The 21,431-nt window shown below is 48.1% G+C and overlaps 3 protein-coding genes across 5 annotated transcripts; all 3 read left to right on the forward strand.

Annotated features, from left to right (window-relative positions):
• Positions 1-1,047: 1,047 nt before the first annotated feature.
• PA2G4 (proliferation-associated 2G4) lies at positions 1,048-10,634 on the forward strand. The gene is made up of 14 exons (XM_025401845.1): positions 1,048-1,554; positions 3,303-3,431; positions 3,711-3,816; positions 3,910-3,979; positions 4,273-4,365; positions 5,992-6,055; positions 6,605-6,683; positions 7,147-7,225; positions 7,307-7,440; positions 7,717-7,811; positions 7,936-8,063; positions 8,229-8,282; positions 9,554-9,620; positions 9,714-10,634. The coding sequence occupies exons 1-13, from the start codon at positions 1,467-1,469 to the stop codon at positions 9,617-9,619; spliced, it is 1,185 nt and encodes a 394-aa protein (XP_025257630.1). The 5' UTR covers positions 1,048-1,466; the 3' UTR covers position 9,620; positions 9,714-10,634.
• A 3,517-nt stretch (positions 10,635-14,151) lies between these two features.
• Positions 14,152-15,380, forward strand: RPL41 (ribosomal protein L41). Its single transcript, XM_025401846.1, has 4 exons — positions 14,152-14,221; positions 14,336-14,360; positions 14,739-14,761; positions 15,030-15,380. Exons 2-4 carry the CDS (start codon positions 14,349-14,351, stop codon positions 15,070-15,072), a joined length of 78 nt encoding a protein of 25 aa, XP_025257631.1. The 5' UTR covers positions 14,152-14,221; positions 14,336-14,348; the 3' UTR covers positions 15,073-15,380.
• A 331-nt stretch (positions 15,381-15,711) lies between these two features.
• Positions 15,712-20,920, forward strand: ZC3H10 (zinc finger CCCH-type containing 10). 3 transcript variants are annotated; one of them, XM_025401841.1, is made up of 3 exons: positions 15,712-15,865; positions 16,646-16,709; positions 18,100-20,920. In XM_025401841.1, the coding sequence occupies exon 3, from the start codon at positions 18,152-18,154 to the stop codon at positions 19,454-19,456; it is 1,305 nt and encodes a 434-aa protein (XP_025257626.1). In that variant the 5' UTR covers positions 15,712-15,865; positions 16,646-16,709; positions 18,100-18,151; the 3' UTR covers positions 19,457-20,920. The 3 variants fall into 3 exon arrangements, with proteins under 3 accessions (XP_025257626.1, XP_025257629.1, XP_025257628.1); XM_025401844.1 differs by having other exon boundaries at positions 15,767-15,865; positions 16,502-16,709; XM_025401843.1 differs by lacking the exon at positions 15,712-15,865 and adding an exon at positions 15,954-16,314.
• Positions 20,921-21,431: the final 511 nt, after the last annotated feature.

Here is a 21,431-nt window from a genome sequence, read left to right on the forward strand (position 1 = left end):
CATAATCCACATGTGCTGTATATGATCTTCACTCCTTATCCCCAAGATCCCCTTTTAGAAGCCATTCTCATCTAGCAGTGAGAAGCTTCCAGGTAGGACAGAAAGAAGATCCAGCTTCAGCTTCACACCTCTGTCCCCTTGGATGGGGAACTGAGGGAAAATGTCTGTTGTATCACTGAAGTTTTTTGTTTTGTTTTTATACATGTCTGAATAAAAATGCCAAAGTTTTTTTCAGCTTCCTGTCTGTCAAGTGAAAACATTTCGTATAAGAGATCTGCTCCTCAGCAGTGGATAGTCACCGTTCTGTCTTCTGACAGTGCTACTGTGTCCCATGTAGATTTCTCTAGTCCTACTATTACTTGGTATTTCTTTAGAACAAGCATAGCGCATAGTCCTTTTCATTAAGGGTTTTAGTAGGAATCTACAAGGCAACCAATTGGGAATAACAAAAAGAACCCACGTGCTTGAAGATTTATAAAAAGCCTTATATACATGTCCAGTCTCCTTCAGAGGCCAAATACTGAAACCTCCAGATGCTTCTGAATTCATTATCTTAGAAAAGTCACCAAATCTTTTTATTTTTTCACGGTAAGAACTCTCAACAAACATGTCTTTCTGAACACTTCCCTTAGGTGCCCCATCCAGGTGCCTGTTATTGGAACAATAATGTCATATTACTTCATTAGGAGTCCGGCCTCTAGATTACGAGGCCTTTAAATGGATGATCCCTCCGGTGTCCGGCTGCGCAGCTGGCCCCCGTTCCCAGCACCCTTGGTCTTCTTCCACCTGTCTGCCCCTCCCTGTTCTCCCAGCTTCAGAGGACGACCGGACCGGCTGGGCGGGTTTCGCCAGCCGACCCAAGTATCCGAGGAAGGGCGCACCCAGCCTCCCCGCCCTAGGTGCAGACAGTGCCCACCCGCCGCGGCTCCACTCTACTCCACCCCTGCTCGCTCGACTCTAAACCTATTTCCCCGCCGTAGCTCCGCCCCTCTTCCCTCAGCCCGCCCCTCTGTTACTGGCTTTCGCTCAGCGTTCTCGGTGGAAGTGGTTTTTCCGGGAGAGACCACGCTTCCCCTCAAGCTCCCCAACGGCTCCGCCTTCCCGCCGGAGCCTGACCCTTCCCAGCGTGCCCGGCGATTCCGGCGTGCGAGGCCCTTGGAGGGCAAGGCCCCAGGGCCTGGCTTAGGAGCGCGAGAGGCAGGCTGGGAATTGTAGTTCGAAAGCCCTCGAGGGCGGCTAAAGGCTGGCGGTGGAGAGGACTAGTTTTCCCAGCGTGCCCTGCGCCTCAGCCCGCGCGCTCACAGCTTCTCGCTCTCGCCTGCCTGCCCGCTCCCTTGCTTGCTCGCGCTTTCGCTCGCCCTCTCCTCGAGGATCGAGGGGACTCTGACCACAGCCTGTGGCTGGGAAGGGAGACAGAGGCGGCGGCGGCTCAGGGGAAACGAGGCTGCAGTGGTGGTAGTAGGAAGATGTCGGGCGAGGACGAGCAGCAGGAGCAAACTATCGCCGAGGACCTGGTCGTGACCAAGTATAAGATGGGGGGCGACATCGCCAACAGTGAGTGCGGCCTCGGGGGTCGGGGAATCAAGGCTGACAGGGAAAGGTGCCAGGCTGGCCCTGAAGGGGCTGGAGCGGAGGGGTCATGCTAACTGAGCTACTGAGGGGCCCGCACCAGTCCGCTGGGGGCGGCGTGGTGGGAAGACCCGGTGTCGCTCCTGGGACCTGAGCGGCCAGGCCCAGGCTGAAGTCTATGGAGGTGCGGGTCGGCGACCGGGATGAGCGGAGAGAGGGTAACCTGGCAGGCTCCGACCCGAGGCCGTTTGTTAGGAGGCAAGACGTGTTTTCTCTTGTTCCTATCCTTCATTCCCAATTTCTGCTTCCTCTGATTCTGGCAACGGCGAGGCCACCTCGAAAAGGAAGCGCCCAGCTATTGGCGACAGAAGCGCCCCTCTGTTTTTGTCGCGTCTCCGGGGCGTCAGGAGCCGAGCCGGCACGTGTTGCTGGGTCCCCTTGCGGATGGCTGGCCCCCTTCTTCCTCCAGTACTGTCCCTGACACCAGCTTCCCCACCACGTGCTTTGCTGGAGCCTTTCCTTCTTCAGCTCTTACCCTGGTGGGGGCCCCCTTCTACCCTTGGGCCAGCTAAGGGGACCGTTGGAGAGCACTCCTGGAGCTTCTAACACAAGTTTTGGAGATATATATGGCTTTTCTTGAAGTTACTCATTACTACTACCTTTCCAATCTGTGCAGATAGCCTTAGTTAGCATTCACATTTGTTGTTAAAAGTGACTTGACAACTCAAATGTTTTGAGGTCTCCGTCTTATCCCAATTAGGCAAGCTTGCAAACATTACTGGAAAAGGGAGGACTGATTTTAGGATTTTCACAAGTCATCCTTATTCCAGCTGTGCTCTGAGGATCTCAGCAGTTGCCTGCCACTCTAGGCGATGTCACTTTCTCTTTTCTCTCTTTCTAGTTAGCCTTTCCATTTTATTTAAAACCCAGTTAGGGAGATACAAACTGCTTGTCATTGTGTTTTTAAATGGTTTTAACAGCAAAGATGGTGGGAAAGAGGTATTTAGGATGCCTCCCATCCTGTTGGTGAAAATCTGAGTTTTACCGACTTTCAAAGAATCACCAAAACTGAGATTTCAAAACTCAAACCTGTGCTTTATATCACAGTGGACATTTAGTATAGTACCCTGGTTTTGGTGCCTTTAAGTATTTGAGATACTAGGGATTTGAATCAGAAAATCCCTTTCTTACAGTTTATAACTTTGGCCTCATATTTCTTTGAGATAAGCCATGATCCCCCGAAATGAAACCCAGGGACCTTAGATTAAGTCCCCTTGGCTTATACACTTGTTTATGAGGAATTAAGTCTACATAGATTGAGATTCCTAACACCTAATTAGAGTGTCTGAGAAAGGAAGGCGGTAACATTTAACAGTGCTTCAGCTTCGAGTCAGCAATTCTGTCTACATTCTTGTCCCTGATGCCTATAAATTTCATCTAGTCTTTCCATGTATGTGGGGATACCATGGCAAGAACCCTCTGAAGTTCATAACTCTGTCCTGTCACACCAAAGGTAGCATCTTTGGAAAGTCCGAGGCCTTGCCTAAGGAGATGGATTGTATATACCCAGTTGTCACATAATGTAAGGAAGAGAAGGGAATGTTGACCTTTCAGCCTCAGGCAATGGCACTAGGGAGTATTAGAAACTCTTAAGTTCAACTTCCAGGTATTCCTTGGGAGGTAACTAGACAATGAATACATACAAGGCTGACATGATGGGATTCTGTCCTCAGGGGTACTTCGGTCCTTGGTGGAAGCATCTAGCTCGGGTGTGTCGGTACTGAGCCTGTGTGAGAAAGGTGATGCCATGATTATGGAAGAAACAGGGAAAATCTTCAAGAAAGAAAAGGAAATGAAGAAAGGTAAAAAAAAAAAAAAAAAATCCCTCACTAATTTCCTGTTTGACCCTTATTTGGTCCTATATGTTTTTATTTTTTTCACTGTAATGATGCAGTCCCCACCCTGGCTCTGGCTGAGATATTTGGAAATTTGGAATGGCAAGTGGGATATAAGCAGTTTCCTACCTAATACAAACTGATGAAACTTAAGCAAGACCCTGAAAAAATCCTTCCACTTTTCTGAAGGGCACTAGGGCTTCTGGGAGACAGCAAGGCAGTAGGCTGATGATTTTTTCTTTACAGGTATTGCTTTTCCCACCAGCATTTCGGTAAATAACTGTGTATGTCACTTCTCCCCTTTGAAGAGCGACCAGGATTATATTCTCAAGGAAGGTGACTTGGTAAAAATGTAAGGTTAAACCGTTTTAAAGCATTTTTCTTTTTTTAAGGGATTTACAAAATGCCAGTTCCTAATGCAGTACACTCTGATCTTGCCTTTCAGTGACCTTGGGGTCCATGTGGATGGCTTCATCGCTAATGTAGCACATACTTTTGTGGTTGGTGTAGCTCAGGTAGGTAGCCTGCTTTTGATCTCTGTTCAGCCTTGGGGGTGGAGGGAATGCACCGCTATTTCCTTCTTATTCCCACCCCCAATCATCACGCAGGTCAAGAGAGCGTCTAGAGGAGCAAAAGGAGAAAGGCTTTTTGTTGTTGTTGTTGTTGCTGTTGTTGCTGTTGTTGTTGCTGCTTTTACCCTCCTGTTCATTGGCTGGCCTTCGCATATGGGTTCACAGATATTAACCAGATAGCCAGCTGAGTTAACAAACTTTCCAGGAAGATACTGATTGCATGTCCTTATCTACAGGGGACCCAAGTAACAGGGAGGAAAGCAGATGTTATTAAGGCAGCTCACCTTTGTGCTGAAGCTGCCCTACGCCTGGTCAAACCTGGAAATCAGGTAAGCTATTTTATCCAGTTCCAAAGCTTGGTTGAACCAAAGATGCATTAGACACCTGTTGCTACTCTATATGAAACTACGAACCTCCCCTATAGACCCCTTATAAAACAGCTTTTTAAAATTAGTTATATTTGGCTGGGCACAGTGGCTCACGTCTGTAATCCCATCACTTTTGGGGGCCAAGGTAGGAGGATAGCTTGAGGCTGGGAGTTCAAGACCAGCCTGGGAAACATGGTGAAACCCCATTTCTACAAAAAACACAAAAATTAGCTGGGCATGGTAATGTGTGCCTGTATTCCCAGCTGCCAGGGAGGCTGAGGTGGGAGAATCACCTGAGCCTGAGAGATTGAGGCTGTGATGAGCTATGATCATGCCACTGCACTCCAGCCTGGGCAACAATGAAACCCTGTTTCACAAAAGAAAAAGGAAAAATAAGCATTTGCTGTCCCCACAAAACAGATTAGAATGCCACGTAAAAAAGGATAAACACTGAACTTAACATTATAGGCATGTGGTGGCACATACCTATAATCCCAGCACTTTGGGGGGCCAAGGTGGGAGGATTGTTTGAACCCAGGAGTTTGAGACCAGCTTGGGAAACATAGCGAGACCCATCTCTGCAAAAAGAAAAAAGAAAACCCAGGTTCTTTTTTATGACCAAGTTCTTTCACTTAGTCATTTAACCTGGGGCAAATCATTTAACCTGAGACTCAGTTTTCTTGTCTTCTAGATTGGGATATACATCTGCCCTGTTCACTTGCAAAATTTATTGAAGTAGACCATCTTTGTGAAAGCACGGGGTAAAATGATATGCAAATACACCTGGTCCTCGGCTTGATGCCACATTCAGTAGAAGCTATGCTTTGAGTACCCATACAACCATTCTGGTTTTCATTTTCCATGTAGTATTTAGTAAATTACATGAGATATTCAACACTATTATAAAATAGGCATATGTTAGATAATTCTGCCCAATTGTAGGATAATGTTTTTTAAGTGCTCTGAGCACATTTAACATAGGCTAGGCTATGATAGGTAGGTTAGGTGTATTAAATGCATTTTTGACTTAGTGATATTTTCAACTTACGATGAGTTTTTTTGAGATATAACCCCATTGCAAGTTGGGGAGCATCTGTATAAAGTATTTTTAGATTGTAGGGATAATCAAGCTATGAAACGAAAAACCAGTGAATTGAGTATCATTGGGACTTGATGGATGATATTAGAAGGCTCAGTTCTGCCAGGTGCGGTGGCTCATGCCTGTAATCCCACCACTTTGGGAGGCTGAGGTGGGCGGATCACGAGGTCAGGAGATCGAGACCATCCTGGCCAACATGGTGAAACCCAGTCTCCACTAAAAATACAAAAATTAGCTGGGCGTGGTGGTGCATGTCTGTAATCCCAGCTACTCAGGAGGCTGAGGCAGGAGAAGAGCTTGAACCCAGGAGGCAGAGGTTGCAGTGAGCCGAGATCACGCCACTGCACTCCAGCCTGGCGACAAAGCTAGACTCCATCTCAAAAAAAAAAAAAGAATGCTCAGTTCAGTTCTTTTATGCTTCTTATTCTCATTGTAGAGAACTTATTAGCTCCTGATATCTCACCTTTTGTTTGATGTTGTACTTCTAGAACACACAAGTGACAGAAGCCTGGAACAAAGTTGCCCACTCATTTAACTGCACGCCAATAGAAGGTGAGAACAGCTAACAGGGTTGAGGGTCTAAGAATGAGTGGCTTTGCCAGGCGCGGTGGCTCACTCCTGTAATCCCAGCACTTTGGAAGGCCAAGGCAGGTGGATCACCTGAAGTCAGGAGTTTAAGACCAGCCTGGCCAACATGGTGAAATCCCATCTCTACTAAAAGTACAAAAATTAGCTGGGCGTGGTGGCGGGCGCCTGTAATCCCAGCTACTTGGGAGGTTTTGGTGAGACTTGAACCCCGGAGGCGGAGGTTGCAGTGAGCTGAGATCGCACCATTGCACTCCAGTCTGGGCAATAAGAGCGAAACTCCATCTCAGAAAAAAAAAAAAAAAAAGAATGAGTCGCTTTGCAGAATTAAGGCTTTTGCCCCCTTGAAGATCTATCCAGCTATAACCCAGTCTAAGCCAGAAATCTCAGAGCCCTGTGTTTCCATAACCAGGTAGTTTTCTCACTGCCTACCCCTTCAAACTACTGAAGTAGGTAGATTTGGAAACCTTTTAGGATACTGGATAGCTCGTTCCATAGGTTGTGTCCTGTCTACAGGTATGCTGTCACACCAGTTGAAGCAGCATGTCATCGATGGAGAAAAAACCATTATCCAGAATCCCACAGACCAGCAGAAGTAGGTGCCAACCCTATTCATCACCTTCTACCGTACCAGACTAGTCATCAGGTTTTTTTCTGTACTCCCAACTGAATCTTGTCTACCCTTTACTCCATGCTTTCAGGAGTGACCTGTTGCTCTTAATATTTCCTTTCTCTAGGCCGGGCGTGGTGGCTCACGCCTGTAATCCCGGCACTTTGGGAGGCTGAGGCAGGTGGATCACCTGAGGTCACGAGTTCGGAACCACCCTGACCAATATGGCGAAACCCTGTCTCTACTAAAAAATACAAAAATGAGCTAGGCATGGTGGTGTGTTCCTGTCGTCCCAGCTACTTGGGAGGCTGAGGCAGGAGAGTTGCTTGAACCTGGGAGGCGGAGGTTGCAGTGAGCTGAGATTGCGCCACTGCACTCCAGCCTGGGTGACAGAATGAGACTCTGTGTCAAAAAAAAAAAAAGTTCCCTTTCTCTCTATTCCTTTTAGGAAGGACCATGAAAAAGCTGAATTTGAGGTACATGAAGTATATGCTGTGGATGTTCTCGTCAGCTCAGGAGAGGGCAAGGTGAGGAGAGTACCAGAGTTGGCAAAGAGGGGTGACTGAGAGTGTTCACCAGACCAAATGTTACTTAAATTACTCTTTCAGGCCAAGGATGCAGGACAGAGAACCACTATTTACAAACGAGACCCCTCTAAACAGTATGGACTGAAAATGAAAACTTCACGTGCCTTCTTCAGTGAGGTGGAAAGGCGTTTTGATGCCATGCCATTTACTTTAAGGTACTACACTTAGCAATGATAGTACATGGAACCAGTCTGACTCACAGACCATACACCCAGGAACACTTTTTCCTCTCCCTTCCTGCCTAGACTTGTAGCGTGCACGTGCTCACTCCCTCCCTCTCTCTCCCCATCTCCTTCTCACTGAAGGTAATGTAAAAGAGCAATCCTAAGCATGATTTCTGCCTGAGGGTAGGAGCTATTTTAAAATATGAGCAAAATGGTAAGACTTGACGGGGAGTTAAGGATACCTCTGAATATCATCTTCCCTGCCAGAGCATTTGAAGATGAGAAGAAGGCTCGGATGGGTGTGGTGGAGTGCGCCAAACATGAACTGCTGCAACCATTTAATGTTCTCTATGAGAAGGAGGGTGAGTTCTAAAAAAGAGCTTCACTTTGGATTCCCTGATTATATGATATCCTTCCTATAAATTCAGAAGAGCTAAGTATGACAAAGGAACTTTTTATCGAAACACATCTTCATTTTTGCCATAGGTGAATTTGTTGCCCAGTTTAAATTTACAGTTCTGCTCATGCCCAATGGCCCCATGCGGATAACCAGTGGTCCCTTTGAACCTGACCTCTACAAGTCTGAGATGGAGGTCCAGGATGCAGAGCTAAAGGTTAGTGTGGAATAGAAGGTGGTAAATACGTACATGGTACCTGCCTGGAAGTGAGGGCTCAATGCCAGCAAAGTCCTGAAGAGAGCTACAGTACTGAAAGTAACCCTTTGTTTTTAATTTCCTCCACATTCCTCAAAATTGTTTTTCCTTCTTCCTGTTTTCCAGGCCCTCCTCCAGAGTTCTGCAAGTCGAAAAACCCAGAAAAAGAAAAAAAAGAAGGTGTGTTATTACTACCATCCTTCCCTGGCAGGGTGAACCTGATCCCTCTTTCTCCCACTGTGTTAGGTTGTAGTGGGATACGGATGTTTGTATAGATGCTCCTCAACTTAATATGATAGGACTTTGTCCCAGTAAACCCATCATAAATTGAAAATACTATAAGTCAAAATGGATTTTAAAATATATATATATATTTTTTAAGAGACAGGGTCTCAAACTCCTGGCCTTGAACAGTCCTCCCACCTCAGCCTCCCAAACTGTTGAGATTACAGGCAGGAGCCACCATGCCCAGCCTTGTTTTGGCCAGGCACAGTGGCTCACGCCTGTAATCCCAGCACTTTAGGAGGCCAAGGCGGATGGATCACCTGAGGTCGGGAGTTTGAGATCAGCCTGACCAACGTAGAGAAACCCCGTATCTACTAAAAATACAAAATTAGCTGGGCGTGGTGGCACATGCTTGTAATCCCAGCTACTCGGGAGGCTGAGGCAGGAGAATTGTTTGAACCTTAACCTGGGAGGCAGAGGTTGCAGTGAGCCGAGGTCGCACCATTTCTGCTGGACAACAAGAGTGAAACTCCATCTCAAAAAAAGATGATCCCACTCTGTCACCCAGGCTGACGTGTAGTGGCATGATCATAGCTCACTGTAGCCTCGTGCTCCTCCTGGGTTCAAGTGATTGTCCGGCCTTAACCTGCTGAGTAGCCACCACCATGCCTGACTCAAAATGGATTTGATATACCTTAACCTACCATGAACCTCATAGCTTAGCCTGGCCTACCTTCAGTGTGCTCAAAACATTTATTGAACAAATTATCATGTATTGAAATGTCCATATTGCTTTCACACCATCGTAAAGTTGAAAAATCATAGGTTGACCATTATAAGTCAGAGACCTGTATATCTTTATTTCATCTGTGACCCAGAGGATTGAGATAACTTTATGGCTGGGTGTGGTGGTTCACACATATAATCCCAACAGTTTGGGAAGCCTAGGCAGGAGGATCACTTGAGCCCAGGAGTTCAAGATCAGCCTGGGCAACATGGTGGCATGTGCCTATAGTCCCAGCTACCTGGGAGGCTGAGGTGGAAGGATCACCTGAGCCCAGGGAAGTTGAGGCTACAGCAAGCCATGTTGTACCACTGCACTCCAGCCTGGACGACAGAGTGAGACTGTCTCAGGAAAAAAAAACACTTTTATCTCTGGTCCCAGACACTACCCCCAAATAGTTAGAAACTGACACGTCTTCTCCCTCTCCTTTTCTTGCATATAGGCCTCCAAGACTGCAGAGAATGCCACCAGTGGGGAAACATTAGAAGAAAATGAAGCTGGGGACTGAGGTGGGTCCCATCTCCCCAGCTTGCTGCTCCTGCCTCATCCCCTTCCCAACACACCCCAGACTCTGTGAAGTGCAGTTCTTCTTCTCCATCTAGGACCGCCAGCAGAGCGGGGGTCTCCCTGCCCCCACCCCAGTTCCCCAACCCACTCCCTTCCAACAACAACCAGCTCCAACTGACTCTGGTCTTGGGAGGCGAGGCTTCCCAACCACGGAAGACTACTTTAAATGAAAAAAAGAAATTGAATAATAAAATCAGGAGTCAAAATTCATCGTCTTCAAGCCCCTCTTTCTAGCCTTTTCTACTACTCTGCTTGGTCAAGGTTTGTGCCCTACTACAGAACAGGGCTAAATTAGCCATCACCACTGAAAACTCAGCTGAATTTTTTATACCACTCTGATGTCAGCATTTTTCCATCTGTTTGGGGCTTTTTCCTCTTTTTTCCATTCTCCCCAAGTATTTTATCTGGCTTCAAAATTAGGAGGATTATTTTTCAGATTGTTTTTATTCAGTGTGGCCGATTCCTCATCTGATTCAGGCTGTCCAGTCAGGCCCCTCCCATTTTAGGAGCTGGAGCCTTCATTTATGAAGAGATTCTCATCTATGAAATGGATCCTCATTTGTAAATCTTTTTTCTTCCATTTTCACAAAGCTGTAAAGAAATAATCCATCTCAACCTTACCCTTTTCTCTGGAGTCAGTGGGGTCTTTCCTCACTCCATCTTACACAAACCTGAGCTGGAAGCTCAACTGGTTTTGTTCCCTGTTTGAAATATTGTGATCTCCCTCCCTTGAAAGAAAAACCAAGAACCAGAGGAGTAGACTGACTGAAGATACAACTCCTGGCTTTCTGAAGCTATGGACTTGGATTGGATTGCTGGGGGTTTGTAGAGAAAGGTGACAAATTTCAGTACCTCTGGCATGCTGTCCCAGGAAACTAGGGCTCCCACTAACTTATGAGGTTTTTAAACACATTGAAAATGACATGACATTAAAATAAATTTGGATTTGCTCATAATGATGTGCTTTGTATGCTGCTCTTATTTGATGGAGATGGGGAGAATGTCAGTTGAAGTAGTATTGGAACTGTTCCTCCACAGTGCCATGCTCTGCCTTCCCAAAACGAGCAATGTCTTGACTTGCAGAAGACACAAATCCTAGAATCTTTGATGACATAGTAAGTTATCTGCTGGAGTTGGGTGATGTAATTTTCTAAGTAGAAACAGTCCTCACTGCTAAGATTTGTTTGGGGCTAGGACACTTAATGTGTACTGCAAAAACAGCACTGCAAGTGTTTATCTTGAATTCAGGAAGCCAGGAAGAATGTCTGGTACACTAGTTTTCAGGGCCAGACTGAGGTCAGATGGGTAATTAGTTTATCTTACTGCATGTCAGGCATTGCTAAACTAGAGATACTACAAGTGAACAGAACTGAACACAGGACAAATGTCTAATGACATATATCCACCATTAAAATAATGGTTTCAGTGCCCTAAAAATCCTCTGTGTTTTGCCTGTTCATCCCTCTCTCCTTGCTTACACATTGTCCAAAGGCAAAGAATGTACAATGCCAAGAGTAAACTGTAGTGTAAACTAAACTGGATTTGGGGTGATAATGGTATATCAACGTAGGTTCAATTGTTAACAAATGTACCACTCTGGCAGGGTGGAGGGATGTTTATAAAGGGGGAGGCTATATGTGTGGGAAATGTCTAACCTTCCTCAATTTTGCTGTGAACCTAAAACTTCTAAAAAATTAAGTCTATTTAAAAAAAAAACGGTCAAGTGCTCATGCCTGTAATTCCAGCACTTTGGGAGGCCGAGGCAGGCAGATCACCTGCCGTCAGGAGATCAAGACCAGCCTCGCCAACATGGTGAAACCCCATCTCTACTAAAAATACAAAAAGCCGGGTTTAGTGGCAGGCGTCTGTAATCCCAGCTACTTGGGAGGCTGAGGCAGGAGAATCACTTGAACCCAGGAGGCGGAGGTTGCAGTGAGCAAAGATCGCGCCACTGCACTCCAGCCTGGGTGACAAGAGTAAAACTCCGTATCAAAAACAAAACAGAATTTCCCTAAAGAGCTTATAGACCAGTTGGCAATCATCAGTTGAAATCTTGGTGGAATTGATACAAAATAATTCTGATAGGTTTTTTTTGTTTCAAAAAACTTGTCATATATGTTTGGGTGGTGACAATACTAGAACTACTTAGAAGGAACCTAATTTTAAAAACGTTTTTCAGGGATTGAAAGTGAAATGTTATAGAATATAATAAAGAGGCCGGGCGCGGTGGCTCACGCCTGTAATCCCTGCACTTTGGGAGGCCGAGGCGGGCGGATCACGAGGTCAGGAGATCGAGACCATCCTGGCTAACACGGTGAAACCCCGTCTCTACTAAAATACAAAAAAAATTAGCCAGGCGCGGTGGCGGGCGCCTGTAGTCCCAGCTACTCGGGAGGCTGAGGCAGGAGAATGGCGCGAACCCGGGAGGCGGAGCTTGCAGTGAGCCGAGATGGTGCCACTGCACTCCAGCCTGGGCGACAGAGTGAAGACTCCGCCTCAAAAAAAAAAAAAAAAAAAAAAAAAGAATATAATAAAGAGAAACCACAAAAAAAGAGGGACTGTAACAATCACATACAAAATGTTACAGTATTTTAAACTATAAGATGAAGTCTCTCTCTAGGGAAAGGGTGCTTTTTCATCCCCCATTAACTCAAAACTTTCCTGTAGCCCAATAGGGGATCTGGTTGTTTTCCAGTGCTTCTCACCTGAGCATGCAATCAAAGTGGGAAGTTCTTTATCTGAACACCAAATGTCATACTTTCCCTAGATTTGGCTAATTTTCTCCCAATGTCCCTTGGTTCGCTCTTCACCCCTAGATAATCACTGCATAGGTCACTGCAGCCTCAACTTCCTGGGCTCGAGATTCCCCCACCTCAGCCTCCCAAAGTGCTGGGATGATCGCGCCCGGCCCGCTGACGTATTTTCTGAACAAATGATGCATTGTAGCCAGGAATCTCTTTTTTCTTTTTTTTTTTTTTTGAGACGGAGTCTCGTTCTGTCGCCCAGCTGGAGTGCCATGGCGTGATCTCGGCTCACTGCAAGCTCCGCCTCCTGGGTTCACTCCATTCTCCTGCCTCAGCCTCCCGAGTAGCTGGGACTACAGGCACGCACCACCATGCCTGGCTAATTTTTTGTATTTTTAGTAGAGACGGGGTTTCACCATGTTAGCCATGATGGTCTCGATCTCCTGACCTTGTGATCCGCCCGCCTCGGCCTCCCAAAGTGCTGGGATTACAGGCGTGAGCCACCACGCCCGGCTGTAGCCAGGAATCTCTAGTGATATTTTGCTTCAGGCTTCGTGAGGAAAGACCATAGTCAGCTATTTTATTCTTGAAGTTTAGGAAAAAGAATTGCTCTATCTTAAACAGTGAAAGGATATTTTTTGAAGTATGGCAGCTTTCCCGAATCCCCACTTTATATCTTCCTTTGTTCTGAAATCTTAGGACCTTCGATGGTTCCGGAATCGAATCACCCTGAAGCAATTTATTTTAGAAAATAAGGAGGCCGGGCGCGGTGGCTCAAGCCTGTAATCCCAGCACTTTGGGAGGCCGAGACGGGCGGATCACGAGGTCAGGAGATCGAGACCATCCTGGCTAACACGGTGAAACCCCGTCTCTACTAAAAAATACAAAAAACTAGCCGGGCGAGGTGGCGGGCGCCTGTATCCCAGCTACTCCGGAGGCTGAGGCAGGAGAATGGCGTGAACCCGGGAGGCGGAGCTTGCAGTGAGCTGAGATCCGGCCACTGCACTCCAGCCTGGGTGACAGAGCGAGACTCCGTCTCAAAAAAAAAAAAAAAAAAAAAAAAAAAGAAAATAAGGCAAACCGGCTGGGCGTGGTGGCGCATGCCTTTAATCCCAGCACTTTGGGAGGCCGAGGCGGGCGGATGGCTTGAGCTCAGGAGTTCGAGGCCGGCCTGGGCAACACGGCGAAACCTCGTCTCTATTAAAATACAAAAATTAGCCAAGTGGCGCGCGCCTGTTGTCCCAGCTGCTCGGGAGGCTGAGGCGGGAGAATCGCTTGAACCCAGGAGGCGGAAATTGCGATGAGCCGAGATCCCGTCACTGCACTCCAGCCTGGGTGACACAGTGAGATCCTGTCTCAAAAAAGAAAAAAAAAAAAAGAAGGCAAACAAGTAAAACAAGAATTTCTGTACAGTTCGCGCCTATCCATAGCAAAATGGAGGACTTCTCCAAGGAACTGCAACTCCCAAGAAGCAATGCGAGGGAAGGTGGCAGTTACTATTTTCTCCCCGTGGGCACCTCTCGATCCAATATGGGAAATAGGTGCTAACGTTTAACACAGCGTCCTCATACTAAATCTGGGGGGGAATTGGTAACTCGAAAACCAAATACTCAGTCTTCGGAGAGAACTAACTCAACCTACTCCTCCTCAATAGGGTCCGAAAACCATTGTTACGCCCATTGGGTAACCCCGCCCCTGGGGAAAAGGGGTGGAAAGCGGAAGTGACGACACCCGGCGCTCCATTAAATAGCCGTAGACGGAACCTCGGCTTTCTCTCGGCCTTAGCGCCATTTTTCTGGGTTAGTGTGTTTGCTTCTTGTGATCGGATTCCGCGTACAATCCGTAGACATCTGACCTCGACACTTACCATCATCACACCAAACTAACTGTAGCCTTTCTCTCTTTCCCTGTAGAAACCTCTGCGCCATGAGAGCCAAGGTGAGCGGTTCCTGGTAGTAAGCTTGGGAGGTAGGAGTTGGCGAGTAGTAGGGGGAGACTAAGGAAAGTCCGCCATACCTTCTGAACTACTGGGTTTCAAGGGTACCAAGAGCTGGTGGGAGAGGAAAAGTAGTTTGTAAGAGAGCTAGCGGTTAAGTGCTATGGGTAGAGAGGGTGGGAATTAGAAAAGGGTGGAAGTCTGATTTTATGTTGCGAGGGTGTTCAAGTTACTGATGTAGTTGCTACGACCAATCTCATACTTGGTTAAGAATCTGCCCGGTTCTAAAGAGTGCATTTCATATCCCTCCTAAGCCTACTAATAAGCTTTATCTCTCTTTTTTTTAAAAAAATTATCTGCTGCTTGTGAACGGTTGCTAGTGGAGGAAGAAGCGAATGCGCAGGTATGTTGGAGACTTTGCCAGCCCAGGAGGAGGGAAGTTCCTTGGACAAAACTTAGGAGAAACATTTGGTTTGGAAATCTTAAAAGATCTTTAGGAGAAAAACGTTTGAGTATTTTCTTCCTAGAGCAAAGGATAGAACAGAGGACGATAGAACCGTAGTGCTTGTTCATTTTACCACCTCATGTTATGTGCACGTTTGATTTAATGTAGGAGGGAAAGAACTCTGGTTTGAGAATAGGTGTATTCCATTCCTGTGTTTGCTTTTCAGGCTGAAGCGCAAAAGAAGAAAGATGAGGCAGAGGTCCAAGTAAACCGCTAGCTTGTTGCATCGTGGAGGCCACAGGAGCAGAAACATGGAATGCCAGGCGCTGGGGATGCTGGTACAAGTTGTGGGACTGCATGCTACTGTCTAGAGCTTGTCTCAATGGATCTAGAACTTCAACGCCCTCTGATCGCCGATCACCTCTGAGATCCACCTTGCTCATAAACAAAACTGCCCATGTTGGTCCTCTGCCCTGGACTTGTGACATTCTGGACTATTTCTGTGTTTATTTGTGGCCGAGTGTAACAACCCTAAAATAAATCACCTCTTCCGCTCTTTTAGCTGAAGAATTAAATCGTCTTGTCTATTATGTTTTTTATGGTTCCATCGGGTGGGGGTTTTCTATCATTACAGTTTGCCCTGTCACTGCCTGTGCTATGGAGGATATCAAAGGCAACAGCCCGGGTTATGTGGTGTGGTTTGCATCTCGATGGAGCTGGATGGGATATGATGTATCTCTGGAGGCAGGTTTTAGATTTCGCGGGTTATTTGGGGCCAATGCTGGTACCGCCCCTACCTTCCAGGAGGCCTCCCTTGACGACTACTGCTTAGTAGCCTTCGTCGCGCCTTTGGGTTAGGTTGCCATGGTGACACGCAAAGCGTGGTGGGAACTTCCTGCGGCATGTCGCACGCCTACTTTGTACACCATAGAGTATGGTTCCGGGTCTGGTGGCTAGAGCGTCACTTCTTCCGCAGGAAGCGGAAGAGCGATCGGGTGGGCGGCTCTTTGTCGAAGCTAGAGGACCGGCAGGCGGCAGCAGCAACTACGGCGGCGGCGGCAGGTGAGGGAGGCGGGAGACTTAGGTGGAGGCCGCGCCCGGAGGGGAGGAGTCGGGGCCGGCCCAGCGACTGGGCTCGGCCGGGCCACACAAGGCCCCCCAGAACCGAGCTGGCTCGTCCTCACACCCCAGGGCAGTGCCCCTTTTCTGACTGACCCCGCATCGCGAGCAAACGCCAGCTTCGTGACGTCACAACCCTGCCCATCCCCTCAGCTTGATGACACCTGGAGCCCCAGCTCCCCGCTTCACTTCGCGCGCCCTTAGTGTCCCTTTCACGTAGCCCACGGCTGAGCGCCAGCGGCACTGCACGGAACCTGCCAAGCTAGAAGACTTGCTGCGGGAAAACTCCTAGGACTTTTTTCGCAAACTCTAGGGTGTTGGGAAGCGTCACAATCACTGCCTCCAAGTCTAATCGGCCATCCCACTGCACTGTCAGGCGCTGCCCTTTTAAGGTTCCTCACTAGCCATTATTAACTCCAACCCTTAGCCGGGCTCTGACCCTCACATCCTCTTTCATCTTGATGCAGGGCGTCCCGCACCCTTTGTTCACTCAGAGCTGGTTTTCCAACCCATGCTCCCAGTCCTTCCGAATTAGTTTTATCTCTTACTCTTCTTACTGGCCACTTCTTCCTTGGACAGGTGAAGTTCAGTTTGAACCCTGAGAAAATCCTGACGTTCCCTAAGCTTTGCCGTTTTGTCAGATTTCTTTCTTGTGACAACCACCCCATAGTCCTCCACTCTTACCCCTCCTTCCACCCAAGTCTGTGTTTTTTTCCTGCTCAGAACCCAGCAGTGATGTGGAGGTGGAGACCCACAGGAGCCCCGGACTTCACCTGAGCTACCTCAGGTATCAATTCTGGGAGAGTTGGGTGGGGAGGAGCATCATATCTAATTATCTGCTGCTGGTGCGACTTGCAACGTGAGCCAGGTTTGGATAGATGGCATTTGTACTTCACCTGGTCATTCCCTTTTACTAAAAGTTTGTATCTTTTACCACTTCTTTCCTTGATTGCTTCTATTATTCTGGGACTATCTCCCTTTAGAGGAGGAGGACCCTCTTACAGATTCTCATATAACTGTGGTCTCTGGTTTGGTTCGTTCGTTTTAGGGAGACCTAAAGGCAAAGTCACAGCAGTGGGATGGGGTAGGTCAAGGCCAAAGTAATCAGGAAAGATTCCCTTATGCTCAAAGGGAACAATGTGAAGTTTTCCTATTTCAGCGGCAGAGGGAGCCTGAACACCGCATAGGAAAGGCTTGGGAGGTCAGACACGTGGTAGCAGGGACTCCAGGTCTTACTAGGGGTGGAGAGAGGGGAGGGCTAGAACCAGGGCAGTGGACTGACATTCCAAAGCTCTCTTGGGAAATAGGAGACTTAAAAAGCTTTTATGGAGTCTATAAATAAAGAGGATCTTTATGGGTTGAGGAATGGTGTGGCTGGATGTCAGTGGGATCTTCACAGAGGGGAGTAGGAAGGGGGTGGAGAATGGGGAAAGGTCACTTGTTCCTGTGAAATTAACTCCTTCCCACCTTGACCTTATCACAAATGGTTTGTCCTGGAAATCTAGAAGTGGAGATTCTAACTTAGAACTCATACCCTGAAATAGAGGGGGCTGACCTCTCTGCCGCTGACAGTGATGATGGGTAGGAGGGAATACTAAAATATGACAAGTTTTGAGACTCCCCTCAAGCTGGTGACACCAGTCTCTTCACCCAGGATTTCTTGGCTTCTAGAGATTTGATACGTGCAGAGCCCTCACCTGAGGAAAAGGAAAAGGGGTTAAGGAAGTTTTGTTACCATCTTCTACAACCCTAGTAGCTCAGTAGTAGCCCATCTTGGGCACTATTCCCAGTTTCCTCCCAGACTGTTCAGATACTGACTGCAGTTTTAATTTCACTTCCACAACTTTAATAAGGTCAGCTCAGAAGGAAAGATGAAATCCAACACTTATTTTTTCCCTGCTCCCTCCTGGGCCTATCGTCATTAGTGAAATTAGGTGGCTTCACCCCAACTCCTTCCCTCCTCTGTTAGCCAGGCAAGTGTGAATCATTCTGACCCAGACCAGGTGCACAAAAGCCGGGGCGGGACTTTTGATGAGTCAGACATTTCAGCCAGAATTCTTATCCCTTAGATTCTCCATCTCTAAAGCCATTGCCCCTCTGGGCCACCTGCTCTATAGTCAGGAAGAGTGGGATCTCCCTGGAGGACTCCTGTTTGATACAGTTCTCCTCTTTTGTAGTGGTCACCAAGAGTGGCAAGATAAAGAAAACCCTGAGTTGGGCGGGACCAGGATGCCTGACCGGGACAGCTATGCCAACGGTACCGGGAGCAGCGGTGGAGGCCCTGGAGGTGGTGGCAGCGAGGAGGCCAGTGGGGCAGGGACAGGCAGTGGCGGGGCCAGCTCAGATGCCATCTGTAGAGACTTCTTGAGGAATGTGTGCAAGCGAGGCAAGCGTTGCCGATACCGCCACCCAGACATGAGTGAGGTGTCCAACTTGGGGGTGAGCAAAAACGAGTTCATCTTCTGCCATGACTTCCAGAACAAGGAGTGTAGCCGCCCAAATTGCCGTTTCATCCATGGCTCCAAGGAGGATGAGGATGGCTATAAGAAGACAGGAGAGCTTCCCCCACGGCTGAGGCAGAAAGTAGCAGCTGGCCTTGGCCTTTCACCGGCAGACCTACCAAATGGCAAGGAGGAGGTCCCTATCTGCCGTGACTTTCTCAAGGGTGACTGTCAGAGAGGAGCCAAGTGCAAGTTCCGTCACCTGCAGCGGGATTTTGAGTTTGATGCTCGGGGTGGAGGAGGCACTGGTGGGGGCTCAACAGGCTCAGTCCTCCCAGGACGACGGCATGATCTCTATGATATCTATGACCTTCCTGACAGGGGCTTTGAGGACCATGAGCCAGGCCCAAAACGCCGGCGAGGTGGATGCTGCCCCCCTGATGGCCCTCATTTTGAGTCATATGAATATAGCTTGGCTCCACCGCGAGGGGTGGAGTGCAGACTGCTAGAGGAGGAGAATGCCATGCTCAGAAAGCGGGTAGAGGAGTTAAAGAAGCAGGTCAGTAACCTGCTGGCCACCAATGAGGTATTACTGGAACAAAATGCTCAGTTCCGCAATCAGGCCAAGGTCATAACCCTCAGCTCCACTGCACCAGCGACTGAGCAGACTCTGGCCCCCACTGTGGGCACTGTCGCTACTTTTAACCATGGCATTGCCCAGACTCACACTACTCTCAGCAGCCAGGCTCTACAGCCTCGTCCAGTGTCCCAGCAAGAACTGGTGGCCCCTGCTGGAGCTCCAGCAGCTCCCCCAACTAATGCTGCACCTCCTGCTGCTCCACCACCCCCACCCCCACACTTGACCCCAGAGATCACGCCACTGTCAGCTGCCCTGGCTCAAACAATTGCCCAGGGAATGGCACCCCCACCTGTCTCCATGGCTCCTGTGGCTGTATCTGTGGCTCCTGTGGCCCCTGTGGCTGTATCGATGGCCCAACCCTTGGCAGGAATCACAATGAGCCACACCACCACTCCCATGGTGACTTACCCTATCGCTTCCCAGAGCATGCGCATCACGGCCATGCCACACTGATGGGGCTAATGGACACTCCCCTGGTATAGCCTCCCAGGGCTGGGGTCAAGGGGCCCTTGCCCACTTGCCTAGCCCTCCCCAGCCCTGTCTGAAGGGCTCCCTTGAGAACTAGGACAAGAGACTACAAGGAGTATGTCCTGAGGAGGGGTTGGGTTGGTGTGTTTTCTCTCACCTCCCTTTTATGAGGGTCCTCTTGTCCATCTTCAAGCCTCACAGTGGGGGCTTGCAGAGGAATGCAGACTGAAGCCAGCAGAGAGGAAGGACTGACTGAAGGGCTGTGTCCTCTTACGGGAATTTGGGAACATCCCTCGTCTTGTCCTCTCTTCTGCACAGCACAGGTTCCAGCACTGGTTTTGGAAGAAAAAAATACCCTGCCCAGAGGGAAAGCCAGGAAAGATTGGGAAGTGGGTGATTAGGAGAGAAGGCCTGACAGGAGCCTTCAGACAATTTGGGTCCTAGTTGGTTGGGTTGGACAATAAAGGAATTGCTTCTGGGTCCTGGGAAGGCTGGGACCGTAGTGCTCCAGCCCAGAGACTAGGGAAGCATTCATTACCCTAGTTTGGCCTGAAAATCCATAGGGCAGGGCCCACTACTTTCCAAAGAAATAAAAGAACAATTATTTTTAACAAATGGAGGCAGTGAAAACTTGCTTAGATATTCTGTGTGGAAGATGGGAGCAGTAAATAGATCTCATGCCAAAATGGGATAAAGACCCCAGCCTCACATAGCTTTGGTAAGATGGATAGAAGCCAGTGAAGAAGGGTAGGGACCCAGAACAAGACCAAATGGGGCTTTGGGGAAGGCACTTTATGGGGCAAAAGCTTTGGAGCCACCTAGTCTAGTTTAAAAATAGTCCCATCTGTTTCTGGTCTCTGTCGGTATGTGCTGTTCCCAGGTTGCCTTAGTAACCAGGGCTCCTAGGGTCATTTAGCGGGGCAGGCAGTAAGGAGGGTGTATTTGCTGAGAAATGGGGATGGGATGTTACATAGTTGACAGGTCCTTATTCAAACAGAGCAGGACAGGTGGAGTTGATGGCAGTTGCCTCTGAGTTGATGGCAGTTAATGTCCCTCCTACGCCAGCCCTTCCTCAGTGGCCAGTTCCTTAAGCCTTCAAGGCTTAGGAGGTCTGGGAAAAGAGTCCTAGGGACACAAGGCTCAGGGTCCATCCCTTTCCTCTATCTCCACATAGCAGAAGTTTTAAATCTACTTTAGTCAGTAAGGCCAGGGGCCCCAATAGTCAAACCTCAGTTCCTCCTCAGCTCATGGCTGATGTAGGGAAAACAACTCAGGTGTCTAGTCTAATGGGACAGTAGATTTGGGGGTAGAGAGTGATCCTGGATTGTGTTCCCCCTCGTTATATCTCGTGCTACCTCTTGCTGTCTTGTCTGGTTGATCACTCAGGTCGCATCTGGGATTGGAGATGGTGGGCTAGGTCAAGGCCAGTCATTAAAAAGCCTAAAGACTGAAAGTGGGCTAACATTGTTTGTGGATTTTAGAAGCAACACATTGATAAGTTTAATGTTGTTTTTTTGGGGCACAAGTTTTTTTTTGTTGTTGTTTTGTTTTGAGATGGAGTCTTGCTCAGTTGCCAGAAGACTGGAGTGTAGTGGCACAATCTCAGCTCGCTGCAACATGCGCCTCCTGGGTTCAAGTGATTCTCTCGCGTCAGCCTCCTGAGTAGGTGGGACTACAGGCACCTGCCACCAAGTGCAGCTAATTTTTTTATTTTTAGTAGAGACGGGGTTTCATCATGTTGGCCAGAATGGTATCGATCTCTCGTGATCCACCCGCCTCAGTCTCCCAAAGTGCTGGGATTACAGGTGTGAACCACCGTGCCCGGCAATTCTAGACTATTAAAAGAGATGGCTTACGAGCATTTAGAGAAGAATGTAACAATAGATACCAACATGAATTATCAGTCAAATCCTGACTGACTGTATTTCCTCCTTGCCAAGTTATCTCCAAAGAGGTAGAT

The sequence above is a fragment of the Theropithecus gelada genome, chromosome 11, assembly GCF_003255815.1.
Source record: "Theropithecus gelada isolate Dixy chromosome 11, Tgel_1.0, whole genome shotgun sequence".
In the NCBI taxonomy this organism is placed as follows: domain Eukaryota; kingdom Metazoa; phylum Chordata; class Mammalia; order Primates; family Cercopithecidae; genus Theropithecus; species Theropithecus gelada.